This window comes from Zootoca vivipara, chromosome 2 (genome assembly GCF_963506605.1).
Source record: "Zootoca vivipara chromosome 2, rZooViv1.1, whole genome shotgun sequence".
Classification (NCBI taxonomy): domain Eukaryota; kingdom Metazoa; phylum Chordata; class Lepidosauria; order Squamata; family Lacertidae; genus Zootoca; species Zootoca vivipara.
In genome coordinates this window covers 31,587,769-31,612,615 of record NC_083277.1, presented here as the reverse complement: position 1 = coordinate 31,612,615, position 24,847 = coordinate 31,587,769, and the positions used below count along the sequence as shown (strand labels likewise).

General features: G+C 41.5%; 1 protein-coding gene across 3 annotated transcripts in view; it reads right to left on the bottom strand.

The window, feature by feature from the left end:
- The window catches only part of CHL1 (cell adhesion molecule L1 like), a 199,556-nt gene that overhangs the window by 73,343 nt on the left and 101,366 nt on the right, over nucleotides 1–24,847 (bottom strand). For all 3 annotated transcript variants that reach the window (XM_035106606.2, XM_035106610.2, XM_035106608.2), the window contains 3 exons: nucleotides 8,193–8,374; nucleotides 4,155–4,260; nucleotides 1,450–1,640 (listed from right to left, as the gene is read on the bottom strand). In XM_035106606.2, the coding sequence (XP_034962497.2) occupies nucleotides 1,450–1,640; nucleotides 4,155–4,260; nucleotides 8,193–8,283 (388 nt within the window). In that variant the 5' untranslated portion in view covers nucleotides 8,284–8,374. The remainder of the gene's footprint in view (nucleotides 1–1,449; nucleotides 1,641–4,154; nucleotides 4,261–8,192; nucleotides 8,375–24,847) is intronic.

Genomic DNA, 24,847 nt, shown 5'->3' with positions numbered 1-24,847 from the left:
ATGTTGGGATACTGGGCCACAACTCTGAACATGAGTTGCCACCAAACCCTGCACAGCAAACTGATAGGGAAGTGGAGAAGTGGTGGGAGAAGATGCTGAAATTGTCCTCAAAACTTCTTTGGTAACTCTGCCTGCCAGTTACTTTTCTTCCAATTCTCCTTGGCCAGAAAAGTATCACAGCTAGGGACAAAGGGGAACCCTGGGGGATCAATAGTGCACAGAACAAAGGATTAAGCAGCAACTTGTTGCCCTTTGCTGGAAAACTGTTCTCTGCTCATCCTTTAGCATTGCTTGGTGGTAACCCACTTTCAAATATCTACTCCTGTCACATGTCAGTTCTGTCCTGTGACTGAAAACAGCAACTTGCCCAAAGCCATGCAGCGAGTCCATGAATGAGGCAGGATTTGAACCCACAAGGAAGGGTCTTGGGAACACATTACAGTAGCTTAAGTGTAGTGAGATTTCAATTCCAATTCCTGATCCAGTTTAAAGGATCTCAGGTAGTAGGATTAGAAAAGGACACTACTTGAGAATTTTAAGAGTTACCGTACTGTAAACATAACAATATAGGAAGCTGCTTTATGTCAAAACAAATCAATGGTCCATCTGGCTCCACATTGCCTATGTTGACTGACACCTGTTCTTCAGGGTTTCAAGCAGGAGACATCCCAAAGCCAGCCTGAAGACGCTGGGGGTCAAACCAAGGATGCCTCACCCTGGGTTATGTCCCTCCCCCAATGGACATGATTACAATGACTAGCGTTGTCACACAATACCAAGCTGTCCCTGATATCTTTTAGTTGTCAATTTTTTTACAATCAACTTTTTCACATTTAATGAATCACATTGATCCACAAAATATCCATGGGGTTGTTTCGTGATGTTTCTAACAAAAAAGCCAGGGGGGGGGGGACCTAAAGACCATGAACATGAAAACATAGCTGGCCTCTCACATATCTTATTCAATATTGTGTATTGTCCATCTGTTGTTCTTCATAAGCCTCCTAGGGTGGTGTCTTATCTTCCTCTACTCTGTCACTTTCTTGCTAGATAGCTGGCTAATGAATCAGGTCAAGGAAATAAAAAACCCATTTGCTTGTGTTTATTGCCACACCAATATTGCTTTGTGCTGTTGCAGCGACTCTTGCAGGGACGGTTAACCTAGTCCCATTTGAAGTACTCTCAAATACTCATTGGAGAAAGCAGCTGAACAGAGTACTCAAAGCTCAACTAGAGTATAGGGAGTCCTTAAGAAAAGTGTGTAACTTCTCCAAAATAAAACAAGTGTGGCTTTTAACTCCTCAGTGCTCCTGAGCAGTGCTCCTGAGAATCCCAGATCACTCCACATATCATTAGCAAAAACAAACAGCACAGTGAAAAGTATATTAAGGCCAAGCTGTAGTTGTGTTCTTTGGGATATGCATCAAATTAGCACAAATAAATGCTTACCTGGAACTACTAGTTCAATCTCGTCTGACATGGCAGTTCCTAGTTCATTGGAAGCCAAGCAGCGATACCTTCCTTGGAAAATGGAGATGTTTCCACGGTTCCGAACAACAAATGTTCCAGAATTGTTTGATGTAAGTATCCTTGGGTCACCTTGCAGATCAAATACTTTCCCATCCTTTCTCCAAGTAAAGCTGAAATGACAACAGTATACAATGAAGAACTTCACTAATGTGCCAACACCTTTGCCCCATGAGGTGAAGATTTAAGCAGTAGCAGGAATGTGTGTTCTATTTTATTTTATTTTATCTCATCTTATCAATAAATCATTTAAAACATTGATATTCCTCTTTTCTTTAATTGGGTCAAGACAGCTCTCTATAAATAAACTAAAATTAATGAGTAGTCTTAATTTCTAACTATATCTCACATAAGTCACTACCAGCTAAAGTTGGTGGGATGAATGGATGAATGCTTTTCAAAAAAAAAAATCTGCACATAGGAAAATCAGTTGTTGCGAAGAAACCTAGACTGATTTTTTTTAATCACTAGTTCTGTATGTGTAAAATAGGATAACATGAAAACATGGGTGAATTCTCATCTGCTTACTTTGTAAACCATTGGGACTTGTGGCCATTGCTTCAAAGATTTCAAGACTCTCTGCAACTGTTCACAAATCTCCCCCACCATAAGCAAGACATTGTGCCTTCATGGATTTCAATAGGCAGAGCTAGAGGAGGCTGCATGCTCAGAAATCATTGGGGGGGAACAGTGACCCTCTTGAATCCAGGATTTCTTGGACTATGAACTCAAGCATCCTTCAGAGAAAATTGTCACCTCTACATCCTAAGATCAGTAAAGTCAGTTATATAAATAGGAAGGGCAGTGTGTGAGGCTAGACTCTCTCTTTTGAGGCATGGAAGAAAATGGAAAAAAGTGAGGTAGAAGATAAATCAAATGGAAAATTGCTCCACAGGAATGGTCTGAGCTAGTATTTCTATCAGCTGTGAGTCACCAAAAAGTCAGATCAGAACAGTAATAGGTTTTTCATTCATCGCCCTGGAGAATGTGACATCTCTGTTTGCAATTATGGTAGTTTTATTAACAATGTGTGTTAAAGTTTGTTTATGCTGTGGATGAGTGATTTGGAATCCTCATAACACACAAACTGTGTCATAGCATTAAACTGTATTTCCATAGCTGCCAAGTTTTCCCTTTTCTCGCGAGGAAGCCTATTCAGCATAAGGGAAAATCCCTTTAAAAAAGGGATAACTTGGCAGCTATGTATTTCACTGTGCTTATAAATGAGATTAATAAGATTGCGGAAACAAACTCAATGATGGGGATTTTCATAAGACCTCTTACTACAAAGAGGGTGTGGGTGTGCGCGCGCCCACGTGCAAAAGGCAAAGCTATGCAAAAGGCATGTAGACAGCTGCTACCCTCTGATTTCTATTATACACTTCATATAATTTGCTAAGGGTGCACACAGTAAATCATGGCATTATACCTGTACTAGCCACCAGGTCTTTCCCGAATAGGAACCTCAGGGGTGATTCAAACCGTCTCAGCCTAATAGACCATGGTTTATTAAGCCAAGAATGCTGTCATGCCCATGTAATCTTCCCATCTTCTCCTGCACCAGCTTTGACGCCTTTATACTCCCACTACATTCATTTTTAATCTTTCACTAGTGCAAACTGCATTATGAAGTGGAGATCAGTAGTGTTTATTAGGCTGAGGCTGTTGTGCCTGAACTGGATCAGTGAGTCAGGGCCAGTGGTTCAAAAGTGGAACTATGCTTTTAAGCTGTAATATCACTATCTCTGATCACTATTATATTTGTTTTAACTCTTGGTTATTAATCTATGAGATCTTGAGTACTGCGCAGTTGTTTATTTATGTGAAAGGCAAATTTCTGGAATCTGCCTTCACCTTAAGGCAGATTCACCCCATCTATCGCTGTCTTTCTCCAGCCCAAATTGTGACCAACCTAAACTCCTCACAGTGCACAGTGCAGTACAGATAGGCCCCCCAAAAGAAAAAGAAATCCCCTAAACATTGTCTAATTCCATTTCCAGGCCAAATATTCATTTTTGGCCCCTAAAATGTGTAAGCCGTGAAGCTATGTTGCAGCACAGGGAGGGTGGGCAGGCACCAGGGAATTTAAGAGGCTGGTTTTTCTTGTTGTTCAGGCCCACATCAGGGTAACAACGATCGTTCTCTGAGGCCCTTCTTGATGTGCCTCCTCCATTAGAGGTCCAGAGGACAGCAAACACAAGAACAGGCCTTTTCTGTGGTTGCTCCCAGCTTGTGGAATGCTCTCCCCGGGGAGGCTCACCTGGCACCTTCATCATAAATATTTAGGTGCCATGCAAAAGCATTCCTCTTCTCCCAGGCCTTTAGCTAATTAAATAACCTATGGCCTTTTAAACTTTGGGTGGGTGTGGGTTATTGTTTTTGCTTTGCTACTATGGTATGTATTTTTTGGTGTGTTTATATTTTAAACCACCCTGTGGTCCGCAGATGAAGGGTGATATAGAAATGTAATAAAAAAAATTAAATGAGTACCATATATCTGCAAGTTATGATAGCATACCTTGCCTCGCTACAGTGATGCCCGCCAATTCTCTCTCACCCCAACTGTGGCATGCGGGGGGGGGGGGCACATAAAGTCAGTCCTAAACCAGCTTTTGCAAAACACTTACCTTGGATGTGGGTTCCCTATAGCTTCGCACTTGATTGTAAACTCTTCGTCAAAAGGAAATGCAACTTGATCGGTTGGGTGCTCTGTAATTGTCGGGAGTTGCCGTACTGAAACAGAACCAGGACATGGTGGTCAAATAAAGAAAAATGGAGGAGTAACCCATATGTAAATAGTTTGCAAATAGTTTCTTTGCATTGGGAGTGAGTGAATAACCAGAGTTCTATTCAAACACATTTTGATACTTTGGGGGAGGATGGGCCAAAAACTGCACTGGGAAACAGAAAATATGGTATATACCTGCCTAATCACTGAGGCTTTTGCAGGAGACAGTGCTGATATCCCCCATGGCTCAGGCACATGGCATCATGGGCAGGGCCGTCTTAAGCGCCCCTGTCGCCGTGGAGCGACAGTTCCCTCCAGCGCCCCCCCGCCCCATTTCCCAGCGCGGTGGGCGGGCGGGCACAGCACGCAGCGCGGCTGCCACAAGCGCTGCTGCGCCGCAACGCGACGGGCAGGCAGGCACAGCGCGGTTGTCAAACCAGCGGACCAGGTGAGCACAGCTCACGGCGCCCTCCTGGCGGGCCGGCGCCATGGTGCCCTGCGCCACCGGGGGTCTACCTAGAGCCGGCCCTGATCATGGGCCCAGTTCTGTGGAACTCCCTCCCAACTGTATTTCTTGGTGAAGACTTCTTAGAAAAATCACCAAGCATTTCAAGCAGGTTTTCCTGATTTTATGGTTAAACTGGTTTTATCTTTTGTATTGCTTTTGTGTCTCCATTGTACACCACCTGATAAGTAAGCAGCGTTAAACGGTATATAAAATGTTGAAATAAATAACTAAGTCTTGAAAACACGAAGTTCCAGCCTCCACACAGAGCTGGGAAGTGGTAGATCAGTTTTGTTCCTACTGGAATTCACAAAACTGAATTCTGTAAACATCCCTACGAGTAATACACGGCCTTTTGTTTGGGTTTGCCATATAGCCCCAAGGAATGCAGCAGAAACAAATGACTCAAGGATAATAGACTTTGGGTGGCAGGAAACCATTATTCCCATTGTTACAGAGGTTGTAAATTTCTTTTCTTATTTCTTTTCTTCTTTTTGCTCTTGCATTCTTCTATTGTGTGCACATTAAATGTAATTCATTCTTTTTAAAAAAACAAACAAAACAAAAAACCCTACAAATAACACCAGGATTGGATTCAAATTAATAGTTAAAGAAGGGAAGCTGTTACCCAACCAAAGTCCATGTGCTGCTCAAGATACCGACATAAACAACCTCAGTTACCATTGGCATCATCATTCAGGACCACCCACTCTCCATGGATGGATGACTGGGCTTTACTGCTATGCAAATCCTCTATTTCGTGCATTTACATTTTTTTAATCCTAAAGAAATTAAAGTGTTGTGAATCTCCACATAACCAAACTATAAAAATGGAAATTGGGCCCTGAAGAGTAATTGACCATAATAGAATTACCACTCCGTTATAAATTATAGGAATGAATATTAGGGTACTGGCTAGAAACTCTTTAAGCCCAGTGAACCAGAAAACTCGGTGCTCACACGAAATGTGGTATCTTGCTGCACCATATGGTATCTCGTCTTCTACATCTCCAAGGCCGCCATGCTTTGCCCAGCTTGTTTATAGCCAAATATAATTCATGTTTATTAAAACCATGAAAAGCTTCATTAACAGAAATTAAGAATCAAATGGAAACGTAGGGTCAGAGAAAAGTCAAATAGTCTGGGAACAGGTAGACCAGAATTCCAATTATGTGATTTATCAGGGAATTTGAATATGATCTCAAGAAATAATTCATTCTCTTAGTGAATGGAGACCAAAGGAATTACTGTATATTCCTGTGTATAAGACTACTTTTTTACCCAGGAAAATCTTCTCAAAAGTCAGGGGTCATCTTATACGCCGGGTTGTATTTCTTATACGGCGAGTATATCCCAAACTCTATATTTTAACTGGAAAATTTGGGGGTCGTCATATAAGCCCAGTCGTCTTATACGCCAGAATATACGGTAATTCATTTTTTTAAAAAAATTGCTAAATCTGTTTTCTATTAAAATGGGGTTGCACTTTCCCAATCTCAATATTTTCATGTTCAAAGTAGATTGCAAGTGCACACTGTTATCTAGTTATGGCATTGTGTATCAAAATAAAAAAGTGCTCCACTACCTATGAGCTTTGCCACCACTCTTTTAACCGGGATGAGGCATGAAGCTGATATGAGGTGTTTGCTAGCAAGGACCTCATGGATGGAGAAGTATATTGAAGCATTAAATGAAAGCATGCATGCCTCCCTTTAGCAGTGGTTTGGAAGACAGAAACCTGCCTGCCCACCTCACATGTAGCAGGGTAGGATTAGGTGGTCCCAGTGAGAATCCAAAAGGAACTTTTGGTGCTTTTGCCTGATTGGCCAAGGGGTGTGGTTTGTTTTGCCTTCTCTGGTTGGTTGGTTGGTTGGTTGGTTGCTCAGGTTGAAGTACTTTGATTGGGTTAGTTTGGCCACATATGTACATAATTGGGTCACAGTGTGCAGGTGCATTGTGGGTAGAAACAGATGAGAGCTGCATGGCATGCTGCATGGCATGAGGCATCAACAAAATATGGTAAACTGCAGAAGGGTTTCTTTCTCCCAATTCACCTCCTAAATTTTTGTTTGAAGTTCTTACCCTGAGATCCACTCTACCAGAGACCAACTCATCACTGATTACTGTCTTATGGGGCTCTTGGAATGGTCCACTATTGGGCACCAACAGTCTTATTCATAGTGATGAGGAGAATACTTGAACTAAGAGGGTTCAAAAATGTAAAGAACATGGAAACCCCAAAGACCAAACACTAAAAAATGCAGCCCATTTGGGCCTGTCCAGCTACACACTGAGAAGGGTGTTGAAACTCTCCCCTCTTCCCACGCCTCTCTGTTCTTGTTGCTCATCTCTACAAACCATAAAAACCCTTATCTTTGCAAAGTAGAGATGGCATAAGAAGCCCCGGAGAGATTCCCAAGACCAAAACATGCATAAATTTATTTAGTTATTTGGCAATATTTTCTGGGGTGAACTTTCAACCACTGGGTTATATAATTAATCTTTGGCACTGATATAGCCACCTTGGGGTCTATGTTTCACTGGGATACCAAGCAAATTGTAATTGGGTTCTTAAGAATATAAAAAGAGTTTGCTGGATCAGGCCAGGCTGGATCTCACAGTGGCCATAAGCACAACAGCAACCCCCACTTGGGATTCCTAGCAAATCATATTCAGATGCATAATGCCTCTGACGGACACGGTAGAACCTAGTCATTGTTGATAGCTTATCTGTCTAACCCTCTTTTAAAGCCATTCAAGTTGGTGGCCAGCGTTGTCTCCTGTGGGAACAGGTTCCATAGTTTAACTCTGCACTGCATGAAGAAGTCCTGGATCTTCCAACATTCAGCTTCAGCGAATGTTCACAAGTTCCAGTGTTGCAAGAGAGGTAGAAAAGCTTTTTCTCTACCCACTTTCTTCCCACCATGTATAATTTTATAAATTCTGCCTTCTACCATGTCACCTCTTACTTACATTTTCTCTAAACTAAAAAATCCTAAATGCTGCAACTATTTCTCACATTGGGAAATGTCTTCATAGTTGTCCATCACAGTTAGCACCTCAACAGCAGGCCCACAAGCCACCTGGGCAATCTCACTAGGGTGAAATGCTTTGTATTTCTATTTAAATTATAGCAATTAGTTCTAAATCTGCATCCACACATATGACTATTGCAAATCTATGTGCTCCTTTGCCCTCTTATTCTTTAGGAGCTGCAAAAGTGACCGCTGTAGCCAACAACGAGCTGTTTGCACCTGTTTACTGCACTGCATGAACCAATCGAGAGAAGAAATCAAAACTTGCATTTCTATCGCATACAAATTCCCCAGAGGCCACACTGGAGCACAACAAAGCTCAAAATGGAAACAGCACATTTGGACGATTTAATCTGTTCTCCTGCAGGAGAACATTCAGTAAATAGCTACAACTTACCAGAAAGAGGGATTTCAATGGCCGCTGCCAAACTTAATACAAAGAGAAGCAGGCACACAGCGGCCCCTTTTGTGTTTGATGGCATTTCCATCTCTCTTCTGTAAACAGGGAGTCCAAACAGATTGGAAAGTGCTTTGCAGTTCTCCTCCTGTCCCGTTTAAAACACTCCTGGAGAGCGAAGCCTAAAAATGGCAGCACAGAGAGAAAGCCACATAAATAAATTCAAGGCATCAGCTCTAATTTTATTAGGAAAATGAAGAAATAGTCAAGATTCATAAGCTGAAACATAAATCATAGTAACATATACATTCTAATTTATTCTCCCTCCACTTCTGATCCCACATTCAGAAAGGGAGGGGGGGCTTAACAAAACCAATTACACCACAGAAATCTAATTACTTTTTTTTTTGCTTGCATACATGAAAAAGTGGCTAATTTTTTTGCCTCATTTGTAATAGTTTCCATTCATTTTTTTCTCAGCTAAATGCAATTTGGTAAGTAATTACAAAGAATCTAAAGAAGAACATAGGGATCATAAATAAGATTTTTCATAGCTCATATTCTTTCAGTTGTGCTGTTCAGGCAGGAAAGTTTGCCTCATTTGGTTGTTGAAACCACTTTATTAAGAAGCTCTGGGTCCCCTACACTCACCCACAATACAATCCAAATATAGATATATCAATGGATATGGATATTTCCTACAATTGTATCCCACTTTCTTGAACCCAAGGCATGTCTCACATCCAGCCACTGACCACACCTGCACCCAGACTTGCTTAACTTCAGCAAGGTGGCGTCCCCATGTGCCTTCAGACCTTATTATCATAGCTGCCAAGTCTCCCGTTTCTTGCGGGAAACCCCCGTTTTTAAAGTCATTTCCCGCTGTTATCCCAAATAGCGAAATATCCCGTAATTCCCCCAGATTTTCAAAGCCGCTCCTGCCGGCCAGGGAGGCTCCTTCTCTGCATGTCTGGACATGCGTAGAAGCGACTTCCGGTGCCGCGCCGCTGCTGATCCCAGATTTTTCAATCCGGGAGTTGACGGGTATGTTTATTATGTGTCCCATAATAAGGGCAAGGCAGCAAAAAGCCAAAACATCAAACTTGCTGCCAACAGAGGAAGCAAATGTCAAAACTCCAATAACCCTTTAACAGCAAGAGTGGATGGCAGAGAGGGAAGCGAATCTGGCACTACTTGCCAATGTGGCCACACAACTCCAACCTCCCAGCCCCCTCCTCCCTCCTCCTAAGTGACCATGATGCTGCTGTCAGGAGGCCAGGTGTGCAGCAGTGGACCTCCCTGGCCAACCATTCCTATTTAGCATCGCTTGCTAAACCTTCCAAAAAGGTTTCAAAATAAAATGCAGGCTTAAGGGGGGGATTCTGTAGCTTTTCAAGGGTCTCTCTGCTAAATATTCAACGCCATAAGAAGAAGAAGAAGAGTTTGGACTTGATATGCCGCCTATGACTCCCCTTCAGGAGTCTCAAAGTGGCTAACAATCTCCTTTCCCCTCCTCCTCCACAACAGACACCCTGTGAGGTGAGTGAGGCTGAGAGACTTCAGAGAAGTGTGACTAGCCCAAGGTCACTCAGCAGCTGCATGTGGAGGAGCGGGGAAGCGAACCCGGTTCCCTAGATTACGAGTCTACTGCTCTTAACCACTACACCACACTGTCTCTCTAAGGAAGAATAATTGTTTGACAGTAGTTTTGTGTATGTGTGTGTGGTTGTCACACTTGCCCCAGTAAAATTTGCCTCAGTCGTTAAGTTCACCCATAAGCTCACTCAGTCTCCACCTAACCTAAGGATAAAATGAGTGCAGGCAAGAAGCCATTAACTACCCTGGGCTCCTTGGAAGAAAAGCAGAATACGAATGTTACTAAACAATAATAAAAAACAACCAGCATTTAAAAGCCCAAAGTGCTGTTAGGAGAAAAATACCCCAAGCTAAGGAAGGAAAAGTCTTGGCCTGGCAGCCAGCGGCCATCCTAATGGAAGGTTTAGTGCCCATTTATCCCAGAAATTTTTCCGGAGTACAATTTGAACTAGAGAGAAGCAGACTTACCTTTTGCTTTTATCATTCAGAGGAAGAAGGCAGGCAGCCAGAAAGTGACACTTATAAAGCCCCAGAGAGACAGCAAGAAACAGCTGGCTGACCAGCAATTATTGGGAGGGTGTTACAGGCCATTGGTTTATAACTGGGTAGAAATTATGGAGATCTCAGCAGTTTTTTGACTCAATGCCAGAATTAAATGAGTGGGGCTTTGATGGAATTTCATATTCAGAGGCTCCCTCCCACCACCCCTCTCCCTACGGTAAAAATCAAAGCTGAAAATGATATGGGATTTGAACCAGAGCAGATTCAAACTAGATCACAGTATAAGCATATGCACATATTATTTTGGACCTGAATGTACACCATCTTCCAGCCATTGTGTTTATTAGATAGGCTTGGGCAAGTTATTATGGATCTATACATCAGGAATGAGGACATTGTGAACCTCCAGATGCTGTTGAATTCCATCCCACAAGCAACAACCAGCATAGCTAATGGTCAGGGGTGATGAGAACTGGAGTCCAACATATTTAGAGGGCCACAGGGCTCCATATGTCACAGTCAGCTGCAGTAACCAGGCAGCACAGGGAATGGCCAAGCAGTTCCCTCATTAGCAGCTGGTGTCTGTCTGGGCCAGCCCATCCATACCCAATGTAATGCAGTGTCACAGGCAAGGCATTTCTTTGCCACCTTATGCAGGTGCAACTGGTTGTGTTGGCGCTCCTGCTTGGTGTATCTGAGCACACAGTTGGTTCTGTTAATGCCACCACCACCTTGCCCCCTCATGATGGCGCAGCTATGTATCTGGTTCATTGTGCAAGCAAAAGTTAATATTGTACCTTTGCTCATATGCTCTTCAATGCCTTGTGCTTCTCACATAGCCTGAGCAGGCAGCTGCTCTTCAAAAGTGTGGGCAGCCAGCAGCTGCCCTACAGTGCTAACCTTTGGAAAAAAAAATATTTATTCTTATTCCTCCATTCCTCCTGTTATCCTTGCAGGAGCTCAAGGTGGTGTACATGGTTCTCCAATTCACCATTTTGTCCTCACAAGAACCCCATGAGGTATGTTAAGCTGAGAGGCAGTGACTGGCCCCAGTGAGTGGGGATTCGAACCCTGGTCTCCCAGGTCCTATTCCAATACTACTTTAACCTACACACGGACTGCAATAATTCATGAATGCTGTCCTAAGCTCCACAGGGAAAAGACAAGGCAATAATGAATAAATTCTACATACTGAAATGAAGCTTCAAATGGCAATAAGTATGCAGCAACTTTTCAATTCAGCAGCAGGCTCTTTGAAAACCTTATCCCATTTCTTTTCTTTTCCATTTTTTTCTTCCAAAAGTAACATGCCTTTCAATATAAATGAAAAGTTTGACTGTGCTCACTAATTGACCTGTTGCAGGATTCGCCTTTGGCTCCTAAGCTTTTGAACAGTTTCAAACAGGTTCCACCCACCAGTCCAATCTGAGAGAAAACCTTTCCCCACATCCCACCACGACCAAAAAAAGCCTCACACACAATTATACCCAAACAGCAGAAATTTTAGTATCATTCCAGATATGGGTTTCAGCCATAGCTGCCAAGTTATCCCTTTTTTTAAGGGATTTTCCCTTATGCTGAATAGGCTTCCTCGCGAGAAAGGGGAAAACTTGGCAGCTATGGTTTCAGCTACGAGTATCCAAGTATTTAGTGTAGCTTAAAGTGGCAGCATGACATTAAACAACATGGAACTTTCTGCCTCCATGCATAGCAGGAAAATTGCAATGCTGTGACATTTTTCAACAGTTCTAGAGACGTTTTAAATGTGCCCTTTACTCCAATTGTTTTGATCTTCAGGAAGCTACAGTACTCAGTTTAAGAGCTCAACAAAATAAAAGGGAAGTTAAGTCTGTCAGTGGTTTTCCCCCAACCAAAACTTTCCTCTACACTTGCTGCTAATATGTGGGTAGCTAGATGGGAAGAAAGTCACCGCTTTGATTATCAATGCATACGAGGCTAGAGTCAGGGAATAGCTTTGTTGGGCTCCTGCTAAGGCCCAAGCCATGGAACGGGTCCTGCTGCCAACTGCTAGATTCCAGTAACTGCTGCTACTCTTCCTTGCTGTTGTTACCTGCTCAACTGCCTTTCTGGAGCCTATAAGCAAACAGCAACAGGAAGGACAATAAGCATAGCTGCTTTGCTTCCTCCATCTGGTGGTGCAAACTAGGCTAGGAGGAAAAGGACAAGTGAATGAACAGTTATGATGATGGTGACAAGAAGAAAGTGGATGTACTCAAGGTCCAAGAGCCACCTAAAACATGGAACCAGGACTATGTGCAAGGGAGAGTTGGACAAAGGAGAAGATGGGGAGAAATGGGTGGGGGTGATAATAGTGTGTTGTGAAGGGGGTTGCACAATAGGAGAGAAGATGAGAAATGGAAATGGGTCTGATCTGTATGCAAAAGAGAGTTGAGAAATGTAAGGAGGGGGGGAAGGGAGTGAAAATGGGGGTGTGAAAAAGGAGGGAGCAGGAGGCATGGGAATGGGGTTGAAGATGAAAGCAGGGGCATGAAAGGTTCAGAATAATAGGAGGGGGTGGTGGATTCATAGTTGGGTGGAAGGGATAGTGCGCATAGTAGTTGCAATGTGTGGGAGACGCAGAAGGATGTGTGGCACAAAAGGAGGAAGCATGAACATGGGGGGAAGGGGAAAAACGGGGGTGCAAAGTGGGACTGCAGAGTAAAGGGAGAAAAATGGTTTGGGAAGATGAGCTGAGTAGTTGCATGAGCTGAGTAGTTGCATGAGGTGGAAAGGAGCAGCTCTAAGGAAGTGGTTCCCAAACGGTTTTAGACCACCACCCGCTTGGTTCAATAAACCCATCCCCAATACCATACCCCATAAATAGCATTCTGATTAGTGGCTTGCACGACCCACTATGGAAGATAATGACACAATAAAACTCAAAACACTAAAAAAACTAATTGCACTTTCATTGGAAACTCAATTAAAACTATTTAATTTAATTAATTCAACAAAATTGACGAGTTTGATCCAGTGATACCAGCTTTTCAAAGCCTGATGCCCATTCATACCTAGGGTTGCCAGACTCAATAGAGGATGGGACTTCTGTGCCTTTAATTGCCCTGCTCTCTTTTGAGTCTGGAAACCTTAAAGAGAAACCAGCAGACCCTTTGCTGGTCTGCTGGCTTCTCTTTAAGGTTTCCAGACTCAAAAGAGAGCAGGGCAATTAAAGGCACAGAAGTCCTGTCCTCTATTGAGTCTGGCAACCCTATTCATACCTCCAGTGCCCCACTGATGCCCCTGGCCTCTAAATGCCTCTGCAACAGTGAATGTAGAATATAGAATGGCTGGTGAGCCCTTTGTGCAGTTTTATGAAGTTGTTTGTATAAGTTAGCCTGCACAGGAGAGAAGACCCTGTGGTGTTAAATCAACAAAAGGTCACCAATTCCAGTAAAAATGTTTTCTTTCTTACGAAGGCAATATTAGAGATGCAGCAAATGTATCACTCTTTCTTTGCTGTGCTCTCCCATTTCCTCAGCTCAAGGTTTTTTTAAAAAGCAAATAATTTGAATTCACTGTGGATAATTACCCATAACTCCTCACCTACAATTCATTATTTACCGTACCCTTTGACTAATAGTAAATACTGATTGCTTTGAGGACAGCTCATTTCTTTGTTTAATGAGATGCCCTTTGCTTGCAGCTTGCCATTTCCACAAAATATACCAGTTTATAAAGGAGCCATGTCGTTCTTGATTCCAGTATTGTACATTACCTTTTCCTGGAATACATCATAAAAAAATATTGGACAACCAAACAGGAAAGAAAATATTAAAATTCAATTTATCTCCTAAAGCTCCTGAGCAATTTTCACCACATGTAATTGCTGTATTAAAAATAGCTCATAAATTCTAACAGCATGACAAGCCAAAATCTCAGATTACAGTTTTGCTGCAAGAAAACTAAATTACATTGTCCCACTAAATACAGCCTTCTAAGATATTCGTCTCTTTGCTGTGCCAGTGCTCATAAAAAACCATGCTCTCAAATCTAGATCTTGTAAGCTTTTATACAGTGCAGCAAACAAAAAACAATATAATTGGATTTGTGCAAGTTTGGCAATAGTTAATTTTACAGATGACCTTTACTTTAGCTAAATACAGATTTAATTTGCCATGTTAAAAGGTTGCTACAGAAAAGTCATTGGCAATTAGAAATTAGAGCTTCAGGGCTGCCAGATAAATGAAATGGCCAGATAAACCTTCTAAAATAATTTTCTAATTCAGAAATTAAACGTGCTGAATATTGCACAATAAGTGCGAGATATGTGGTTGCTGTTCTGTGTGACCAAAAGCAAAGTGTATGCACTGCTACATTGTGCTGACATGACATTGATGCCAAAATCCAGCATTGCCTGAGCTCTGCGAGTGCAGCTTTCTCCCAATTGAAGTGGAGTGTTTGAGGACCGGGACATTCACAGGGAAACCAAAGTGCTTGTTTACAAAGCTATTGTACTACCAACCTTACTATAGGCTTGTGAAACATGGAACACTTATAAACACCATCTCCAACTCCTCAAAACATTCCATCAATGGTGTCTTTGAAAAAATTTACACATCACTTGGGAAGACAGGCGAACTAATATCAGTGTACTATAAGAAGCAAAGATCACCAGTGTTGAAGCAACGATTCTTCAACATCAACTTCGTTGGACTGGTCTTGTTGTGGGATGCCTGATGATCGTCTTCCAAAGCAACTACTCTATTCCGAACTTAAAAATGGAAAGTGTAATGCTGGTGGTCAACAAAAGAGGTTGAAAGACCCTCTCAAGGCAAATCTTAAAAAAAAAAAATGTAGTATAAACACTGACAACTGGGAAACACTGGCATGCAAGCGCTCCAATTGGAGAACAGCCTTTACCAAAGGTGTCATGGGTTTTGAAGACACTCGATCTCAGGACGCAAGGGAGAAACATGCTAAGAGGAAGGCACGCTTGGCAAATCCACACCGTGAACAACTCCTGCCTGGAAACCAATGTCCCCACTGCGGAAGGACTTGTGGATTCAGAATTGGCCTCCACAGTCACTTACGGACCCATTGTTAAAACCGTGTTGTGGAAGACAATCTTACTTGGATACGAGTGGCCGCAAAAGAAGAAGAAGCTGACATGACAAAAAACTGAATTAGACAGAGCTAAGGTATGGCCTTAGCTTTCAAAAGCAAAACAGGATTTGTTGATATCCAAAGTACTTTCCCTACCCCACCTCATTCAAACTATCACAATATCCACACATAATGATAAGGCATGGTTTGTTCAATAGACCACAAACCATCTCACAGATGAGCAAACAATTCATGGCTTGTTTCTACAAAGAATCTATGGCTTTCCAGCTGTTTTTGCCTCGTGTCTTTGCAGCTTGGTGAGGTTCTGGAATGGGGTGGCCAAACAAACCATAATTAAAGAAAGATGCTCTGTTTAGAGATGCACAGCAAACCATAATTTTAAAAAGCGAACTGTGATTTGCAAGCAAACAACAAGCCACAGCGCTTTGGCTTGCTTTCTTCTCTTTCATAACAAACTCTATATCCCCCAATCTCTCAAGCTCCTATGTGGAAGAGGCCCACTGAAAGTGGGCTAATGCACAAAGCACAAGATTCCTTGTGATAATATGAATTTTCACATGCATGTGAGCAGAGTACTCATGATATTACGCTGGTGGATAAATGAAATAACTCTCTGAGGTTACATTTGTTGTTTGTAATGTTCAATTAAAGTTGTTTTTTTAAAAGAGAATAATACCACCACAAATATGACCTTACAGACCTAGATCATGAAAAATGTGGGACATGGCAACAGGGGGAATTTTGCCACAGGCAGTCCTGAATTCCAAGTTGACTTTGAATGATCAGAATGGCAGGCAGCAGTCCAGCAAAATATACCACAAGCTTTGGATTATCCCCTATTAAATCAACAAATAAGACTTATTCAGAATCTCACTTGTGCAGCAATTCTGTGGGCTCTTAGATCTTGCCTAGAAAAAACCTGTTCAACTTTCATTCAACATTTTATTCACTTCACGGGTTGCCATAAATAATCACCTTCATGTCCTCACCCATTAAAATTTACTGAAGTGCTGCAATTTCACTTGCTTTACCAACAGTGCCAATGAATGCGGCGTTTTCCAAAGCAACCATTCTCCTTTAACTCGGGCTGTATCTCTCCGGCAAACTCCCCCATTTGTTGGCATATCTAGTCATTTCTGCCTCTGGTGTCTGCTAATTTCCTCTTCTTTCTTGCTTGGGGTTAGCTTTAAACTGATGGGCACAGCAGGAGTGCAATATGGTGGACAGAGTAGGTTCCTGAAGCAAGGATACAGTTTATTCATCCCCAGTGAAAGCAGAATGGAGAAGGATTGATATGCTTTAAGGGAAGGTCTAAAATCAATTCCAGTCAATCAAGGCATCCATCAAGATATGATCTCGTTCACGCATTAAATAGGCCACAACAGGAAATGGGGACGGCACAATTTTAGGATGGAGAAATTTTGAAATCAAATGCTCAAGTAAAAAGTCACTGTTCTCAGAGTGTGAGGTAGACCTCTTTTGGGGAACACTGGCCTTTGCAGAGATGATTCCATATCCTTGCTGTATTAAGTCAGGAGTTCGCTCTCATGAAGATCACACCAAACATTTTTTTACTAAGCATGAAATTACTTCTAACGGGTCTGAATGCAGCTCTTCTTTCACCCTGCTCCTGGCTTCACCCTCCTCCTCCAGAAATCCTTTCTAAACTTCGACCCCTATTCTCCTTCTAAGGAAGTGTCTCTAAATTACAACAGTCACTACGTTTGACAGTGTAGGTCTGAGTTTGATTACGGTGGGAGCTAGTCAATAATCCCATTCACATGTGATCCCACAAGATCAATGCAATGTAGAAAGCTGAGTCTTTTTAAAAAAAATAGTGCCAGTGCTAAGAGCAATGGGGCCAACCCTCTATATTTTGCAAGCTCTTTTTTCCCTTAGATCTGTTTTTTTCCAGAAGCCACCCAGCATTATTAGACCTTGCATTCTGGACCTCAAGTTATCCATCACTTCTACCCTTGCTGCCAGTGCCTCTGTTCTGCTGTGGCAAGCAAGTGCAGTACTGTGCAGACTCATTATAGCTTGGTTCTTTTCTTCCGAAATGGAACTTAGATCAATGCAGCAACACTCAAGCAGTGCCTGTGAAAAAGCTCTCATGCAAAAGCCACTTTCCATGTTCAGACCATTAGGACATTGTGGTTCGTTGAATGGATAAAATAGAGGCACCCTCTCTCTATTGTCTCTCAAAGACTTTTCTTTTTCAACAAGTCTTTTAAGTAAAGATTTTTAGCCATTGTCACTGATTTTGAAACATTTGTATATCTCATTGTTTTTAATTGTGTATATAGAGAGAGTTGTTTTATATATGCTTTTATTGTACTGCAAAAATCACTTCATAGGAAGCAATTCACAAACTACTGGGCTGAGTTTAAGATGTTGTTATTGCTATATAAATCCTTTAATTGGCTGGGGCCAGTTTACTTAAGTGACCGTCTTACCCCACACAGGCTGAACTGACTTCAATGTGCAGAACATGCACTTCTGCAAGTGCCACGCAATGTCCATTCTCCATTTGTAAGGAGTCATTCATTTTGTTTGGCAACATCTCACTGTGGAACCCCTTGGCTATTTGACATGAGACAGGTACCACCACTGCATTCTTTCACCTGTTGAAAACTTTTCTCATTCAGTGGGTCTCTCCAGGCAGACGGATTGGTTAGATCAGTTTTAAAATTTGTTTTAGATGTTTCATGTTTTTAGTTTTAGTTCTTAAATGTTTTAAATATGTTTCAGGGCTTTTTCTTTACCCCCAGCAAGAACTCATCGGAACTGAGTTCCGGCACCTCTCAGGTGGGCGCCATTGCCGTTATAAGAAAACAAGGGAGTTCCAGCACCCCCTTTTCTAGAAAAATAGCACTGTTTTTATTACACTTTTAAACTATATATATATATGTATATGTATATATATATACACACACACACACACACACACACACACACACACACATATATATATGTATATGTGTGTGTGTGTGTGTGTGTGTGTGTGTGTATGTATATATATATATATATATATATATATATATATATATATATATATATATATAGCAGAAGTGTTTGCTGCCCTGGACTCATTTGGGAGGAAGGTCAAGATATAAATTTAGTAAACATATAAATACCCCCCATCCCAGCAGGGCAAACTCTTTTCTTTCTTTTTTAAGAAACACACACACACATTTCTGATGATGTAGAGAAAACTTCCCAGCCTGCATGGGAACAATTGAGCAGGAACAGCTTGCTGCACAGAGGCAGCCAGCATGGGAAGCCATTTAAGGTGTTCCCAGCTCAACGTGGCGACTGTGTGGTGTGTGCCCTGGCCCTCATTTCATGCCTCTAAATATTCTGATATTTAAGTCATACACTGGTCTGAATGGCAATCCAACTGAGAAGCCAGATGTCCTTTTGAAAAATAGCTTATATGACTTGCGTGTTTTAGTCAAGCAAATTGGAGACCAGGTGGCTAAATTGGATAGGACAGTAAAATAATGAGTAGTTTTATCTCTTTAAATATAATAATTAAAACCTGTAAATCAAGGGCTTGTGATGCAATTTATTTGCCTTCGTATGGGAAGGGTTGGGGAATCTATGTCCTATCGTTAGCAAAATTTATACTGCATGGTATAGTACAGGCGAAACTCGGAAAATTAGAATATCGTCGAAAAGTGCATATATTTCAGTAATGCAACTTAAAAGGTGAAACCAATATATGAGATAGGTGCATGACATGCAAAGCAAGATATGTCAAGCCTTTATTTGTTGTAATTGTAATTATTTGTCATTAGGCAGCTCAATTATAAATGGAATGTAATTAATGAAATGTAATAGCGATGTTTATTTTTGTATTATTGTAGCTATTTGTTTTATTACTGTGGAATTTCCAAAAGAAAGCATTTATAAAAGTTAAAAGAAAGAAAAAAGTTGCATTACTGAAATATATACACTTTTCGACGATATTCTAATTTTCCGAGTTTCACCTGCATTTTCTAAACCTTGTACAAGTTGTTACATACTGTGTTTTGGGTGACACAGTACTCTGACATCACAACCTTATGAACATGTACTAATTTTCTAGTTTCTAAATATTTTGGTGTTTGAGGAACGAGACTCCCTTTGATAATAAGACTAGGTTGCTTTATAACTTCATTTAAGTGTTGAAATGGGCATCCTGGGATGTACAAAATTGCACATTTTGAAGCTGCTATTTCACTAACATTTTGATTAAACATTTCATCACAGCCCATGGAAGTGACTATGCCTCCCTTTCACAGTAACCCATCATTTTTTGGCATAAAACAAGCATACTTGTGTTTTCTTCTGGCAAGTGTTATAGGGAAGAGGTGCACATTCACTTATTTCTTCCTTCTGCCCACCTTCTGCCTGTCTTCCTACCCTCAGCATCCTCAAAGGCCAATTGTAAGAATTGCCTTGTCATTGAACATAACTACTTAGCATGAAGAATTAAAGCTGGTTAGGTATTGGAAGCATACCATGCCAGGACAATGTCTACAGTGGGGTGCTAGGTCAATCTGCATTATCCAGCCTACTATAACTTGGCTTTTTCTTTTTCTTTTAGCAAACTGGGGCCATTCAGACTTTGATGGCATGCACCATCATTGCCATTTGTGCCAACTAAAATGTAGCAATAGTGGCAAGGTACCAATATCTTCCTAGGGCCAAGAGCTGTAAAGCAAACTATTTCACCTCCCACATTCCGTGCTGTTTTTAAGTGATGCTGTTTCCCATCTCTGTGACTCTTCCCTGCAGCTATCACTTCAGCAATAATGTTAACTGAAATGCATGTGCCCTTTGAAATTCACACTTCCCCAAATTTTGCAATGCAGTTCTCCAACAACAAAAAGTGCCCCCTCCCAATAACATAACTAAATGTGTTGTGTTAGGCAAAATAGTTTGGGAAAATGTGTATATTAGGAGGAAGGCTCATTAAAATTCTGGCAAATATTCAAAATGTTTTTTTAAATGGCTAAATTAACCCAGCAACCCACCCCCTCACACACGCACAAACAATTCCCACTGCAGCCAACCAAAGACAACCAACCACACCCTAGGCCACCCCAACCTCTCTCACCACCAAGGAAACATAACAAGCGAATAGAAAGAGAACCTACCCAAGAGACGCTGACACACCCATAAAAAAATAAGTAAAAGAACATAAGCTTTACCACCTCACCCCCTCTCTCCCTTCTCCCCCTCTTTTCTTCCCAACCCTATACAGTGGTACCTCGGGTTACAGATGCTTCAGGTTACAGATGCTTCAGGTTACAGACTCTGCTAACCCAGAAATAGTACCTTGGGTTAAGAATTTTGCTTCAGGATGAGAACAGAAATCACGGGACGGCAGCAAGAGGCTCCATTAGCTAAAGTGGTACCTCAGGTTAAGAGCAGTTTCAGGTTAAGAACAGACCTCCAGAACGATTTAAGTTCTTAACCAGAGGTACCACTGTACTGCATATAACACCAGTACAAATGTAACTGATCTGTAGAAAACACAACCTGAAGAAAGAAACAATACATGTGCTTTTGCAAACGAGGAAAATATTTAATATATTTTTTTAAAAAAAATCAAAAATAAATTGTGGAAATGTGGCAAAAGTATCGGAGAAATAAAAAACTGAGAGAAACCTAAATTGCCTATTCACTCATTTCTAGTCTCTGCATAATGAAATCTAGGACTTCCTTTCCCTTGGTAGCCCCCACTGCAAAAGAAGGGAATGAAAACCCTCATCCAGAAGACTGGAGTACTCTATAGTGCAGAAACCAATTCTGTGTAAGATACAGCATTGGGGGGGGGGGGGAATCCCTGGGTACATGAAGAAACACTATTTCACTTAGCTCTTTGGAGCCTGGCCTAGTCTAGTTGAAGCTGAACCAAACATTTGTTCTCATCTCTGTAAATAGATTTCCATTTACCATTTCTGTCCTAAAACCTTCAAACAATCTGTTTTGTATGTATATGGACAGCAATTTGAGTCAGTAACAGCTTGGAAAGCTTTCAGGGGTGATGTGTTTCTCACCCAACCTCCTCAGCTTAAACTGCTAAGGTTTAGATGACTATAAATAAATACCTTCCTGATAGTTTCAGGCAATGATACAGAGATGTTTGGCTGTGTTCCTGTTGCTGTTGCTGCACCTTTTGATCTCTATCTATTTTATTTATTCGTTTATTTCACAACATGGATAGCTTCATTGTAATCAAACCTCAAAAGCAGTTTACAAAACCTACCTCACGCCACCTTAAAATACAACCCAATTACAATCTTGCAAAATGCTATTTTTACCTGTGATTCTTTGCATCTCTAAAAAAAAACAATATATGATAAGGTTGCTATTTTCACCGCACTCATTGTTCTGTCCTTATGGCTGCCAAAAGTATCTGACAATTTAGATTTGATTCTCTTTGTTCTTATCCATGCAGAACAGCTGCCCTACAAAGGACGTTTAAGGGGCCTATTTCTCAAGGCCTATTTGCCTCTTACAGAACACTGTTAGCTGACCTGGAAAATGTGACATATAATTGTCACTAATGTCTGTTTTTATCTTTTCAGCGAATGACATTGGCACGCTACCGGTTAACATGTGCTCTGAAAGGACACGGGCACTTCACCTTCAACAGGAAAAAGGATGAAGACAGACATAATATGGAAGAGAATTGAAAAGATTTTCCCATTCTGAAAGGGCATTTGATATGTTTACTTTCAAAGAAAAGGCTACAAGTGTGGTCCATTGCCTTCTTCTCCAATCCAATTTGGCAATGGTACCTTTTCTGGCAAGGAAAGTGACTCAGGAGGAAAGCTATGACTGCAAACAGATGTATGAGCAAATGCAGAACATTTTGAATGCACTTGGATCATGCCTGGCAGTCTTGCACTGAGGTCATAAGGGAGGTATGACTACCCAACCCATTGATCAAGATATGGGCATTAGACTGCATTTCATAAATCATTATAATAAAAGTCAACATGATCTAATCATTTGTAGGCAAGAACCTGTGCCATAAGATGCATGAAAGTACCTGCCACTTTATCATGCCTATGAAGACCTTTCCTGCAATAAATACAATTCTCAAGGTGCCACAAGTAGTGTTGTTTTGCCTGTAGCAGACTAAACCAAATGCTCTTCTCAGCAGCTAATGCCATGATACTGCAGACAGTACACCACAATGAAACTGGTCTCCAAGGGATTCACTTAGCTATTATGAGTTAAGGCCTGGAACATTTAAGGAATTAGAACTTCGGCCCTAATCAGAATCAAACCCCACTGAATTCTGATGGAATATTGTGAATAGAGTGTGGAACTTGACCTCCTCAGCCTTGAAACTCATTGGGCAAGTTTCTTCTTTTTTTCCCCCTCAGCAAACCTACCCTCACAGAATTGTAAGAATTGCTTGAGCAATACTACTGATATATACCACCATGAGGAAATCCATAGTTGATTTCAGCTCATATATACAAGATTACAGTGGTACCTCGGTTTACAAACACAATTGGTTCTGGAAGTCTGTACTTAACCTGAAGCGAACTTAACCTGAAGGGAACTTTCCCATTGAAAGTAATGGAAGGTGGATTAATCTGTTCCAGATGGGTCCGCAGAGTACTCAACCTGAAGCATACTTAACCCGAGGTATAAGTGTAATTGGTTCCGGAAGTCCATACTTAACCTGAAGCGAACTTTCCCATTGAAAGTAATGGAAAGTGGATTAATCCGTTCCAGACAGGTCCACGGAGTACTTAAACTGAAAATACTCAAACCGAGGCTTACTTAAACCGAGGTATGACTGTACAGCTTACATCAGTCTAAAGGTAAAAAGCCTGTTGAAGCAGATTGTGGATCATGGGTCTCAAACAACAAATGTCCATATTAGAGAAGCACTGAAATTAGTTCGTTCAGTGGAGATTTTTAGATACTACTCCTAAGCATTCCTTTAAAAACAACAAACCAAAGATGAGATAAAGCAGGTTTTTGTAAGCACACATGACAAAGACATTTGGTCGCATCAAATGTGTTGATGAGAACACTTTGATCTCACAGTGCAATAGTATGAACAATATAATGGCATAACTTTTCAGCTGAGATCTAAGTGGAGTGGAGTGTATATAATCTTAATAGAAGATTTTGACACGTTCTATTAAGTAGCATAATATTATAATTTATCAGGTCATCATCTTGTTTCAATAGCTCCAGCTAATGGAAATGTTTTGTATTGAAGCTTTCAGGGGAATTGAATCCTTAATAAGATGAAAATTACTTCTGAACATGAGTAATAGTAACTTATGGCCCAATCTTGTAAACCAGCACATCAGCAAGTATGTGCTCTGGATGGAGCACAGCAACTGTTACAACATCATATTTTATTGAAGCTTTGTTCACATAGGAGAATGATAATAATGTGAAGTTCTTCTAAAACTGTACTCTATTTCAGGGAACACCACATATTTGCTCTTTTCACATTTTTCTCATTGTTCCTTTTTTTCTATTTGGAGTTCTCTCTCTTTTTTTAAACACTTTAAAAAAAGAAGATGTGGCATGAAATGCTAAAGAACAGTCATTCAAAATCTCAGCCATATGGACAAAATTGTCCCCGTTGAACTCCCTCAAAGTCCTCTTCCTGCTGTTCTTTATTCTGGCATCTTCAAGAGTTTAACAACCTACAGCGAGTTTCCATAAGATGCACTGGCATGGCAAGTGTTTTTTTGGGCAGGAGGGTGGAAGAAGTCCAGCAAGCCCCCTTGCCACCCAGCTCTCTGAGCGACACTCCTACCACCAAGCAGCCAATCAGAGCTTGTCTAAATCCACAAGGGTTGCAAGTTTGTAGAGGGAAAAGGGCACCCGTGTTTTCCCTGCCCAGAACATTCTCACCTGGCTAGGTTCCTCTAAGACCTTTGTGTGTTCAGTAAAATGTACATACAAAGACTCTTCAAACCATCATGCTCAGTAGTGCAAGTTCTTGTGTGACACACCACTCCTCCACACCATTTTAGCGCTAGGGCGTTCAGGCAAAAAGAGTCAAAATAGGGGGAGTGAGGGTGGAGAGAGAGAAGAAGGGTCTACATGGGAAAGAGGAACAGGAACTTCATGCATGCATGCATACTGAAGGGGTCAGGATAAATTAATGTGAACATACTTGAGGGTAGCAAACACATGTTTCATGCAAAAGGTTTCACTTTCAATCCCTGGGATTTTCACACAGGGGAAAGAATCCCATCTGAAACCCTGCAACACATTGCCAGTCACTGTAGTGTAGACCAGGGGTCCCCAGACTACGGCCCGCGGCCCAGATGCGGCCCAATTGGCCTCCCAATCCGGCCTGCGACGACCCCCGCCGCCCGCTCTTGCGGCGCGCTGCGCGACGGCGCACTTCCAGATCTGAAAAAAATCGCCGAAAATCCCGGGGGAGGCCCATACGCATGCACACAAACAATTTTCAGCGATTTTTCCGG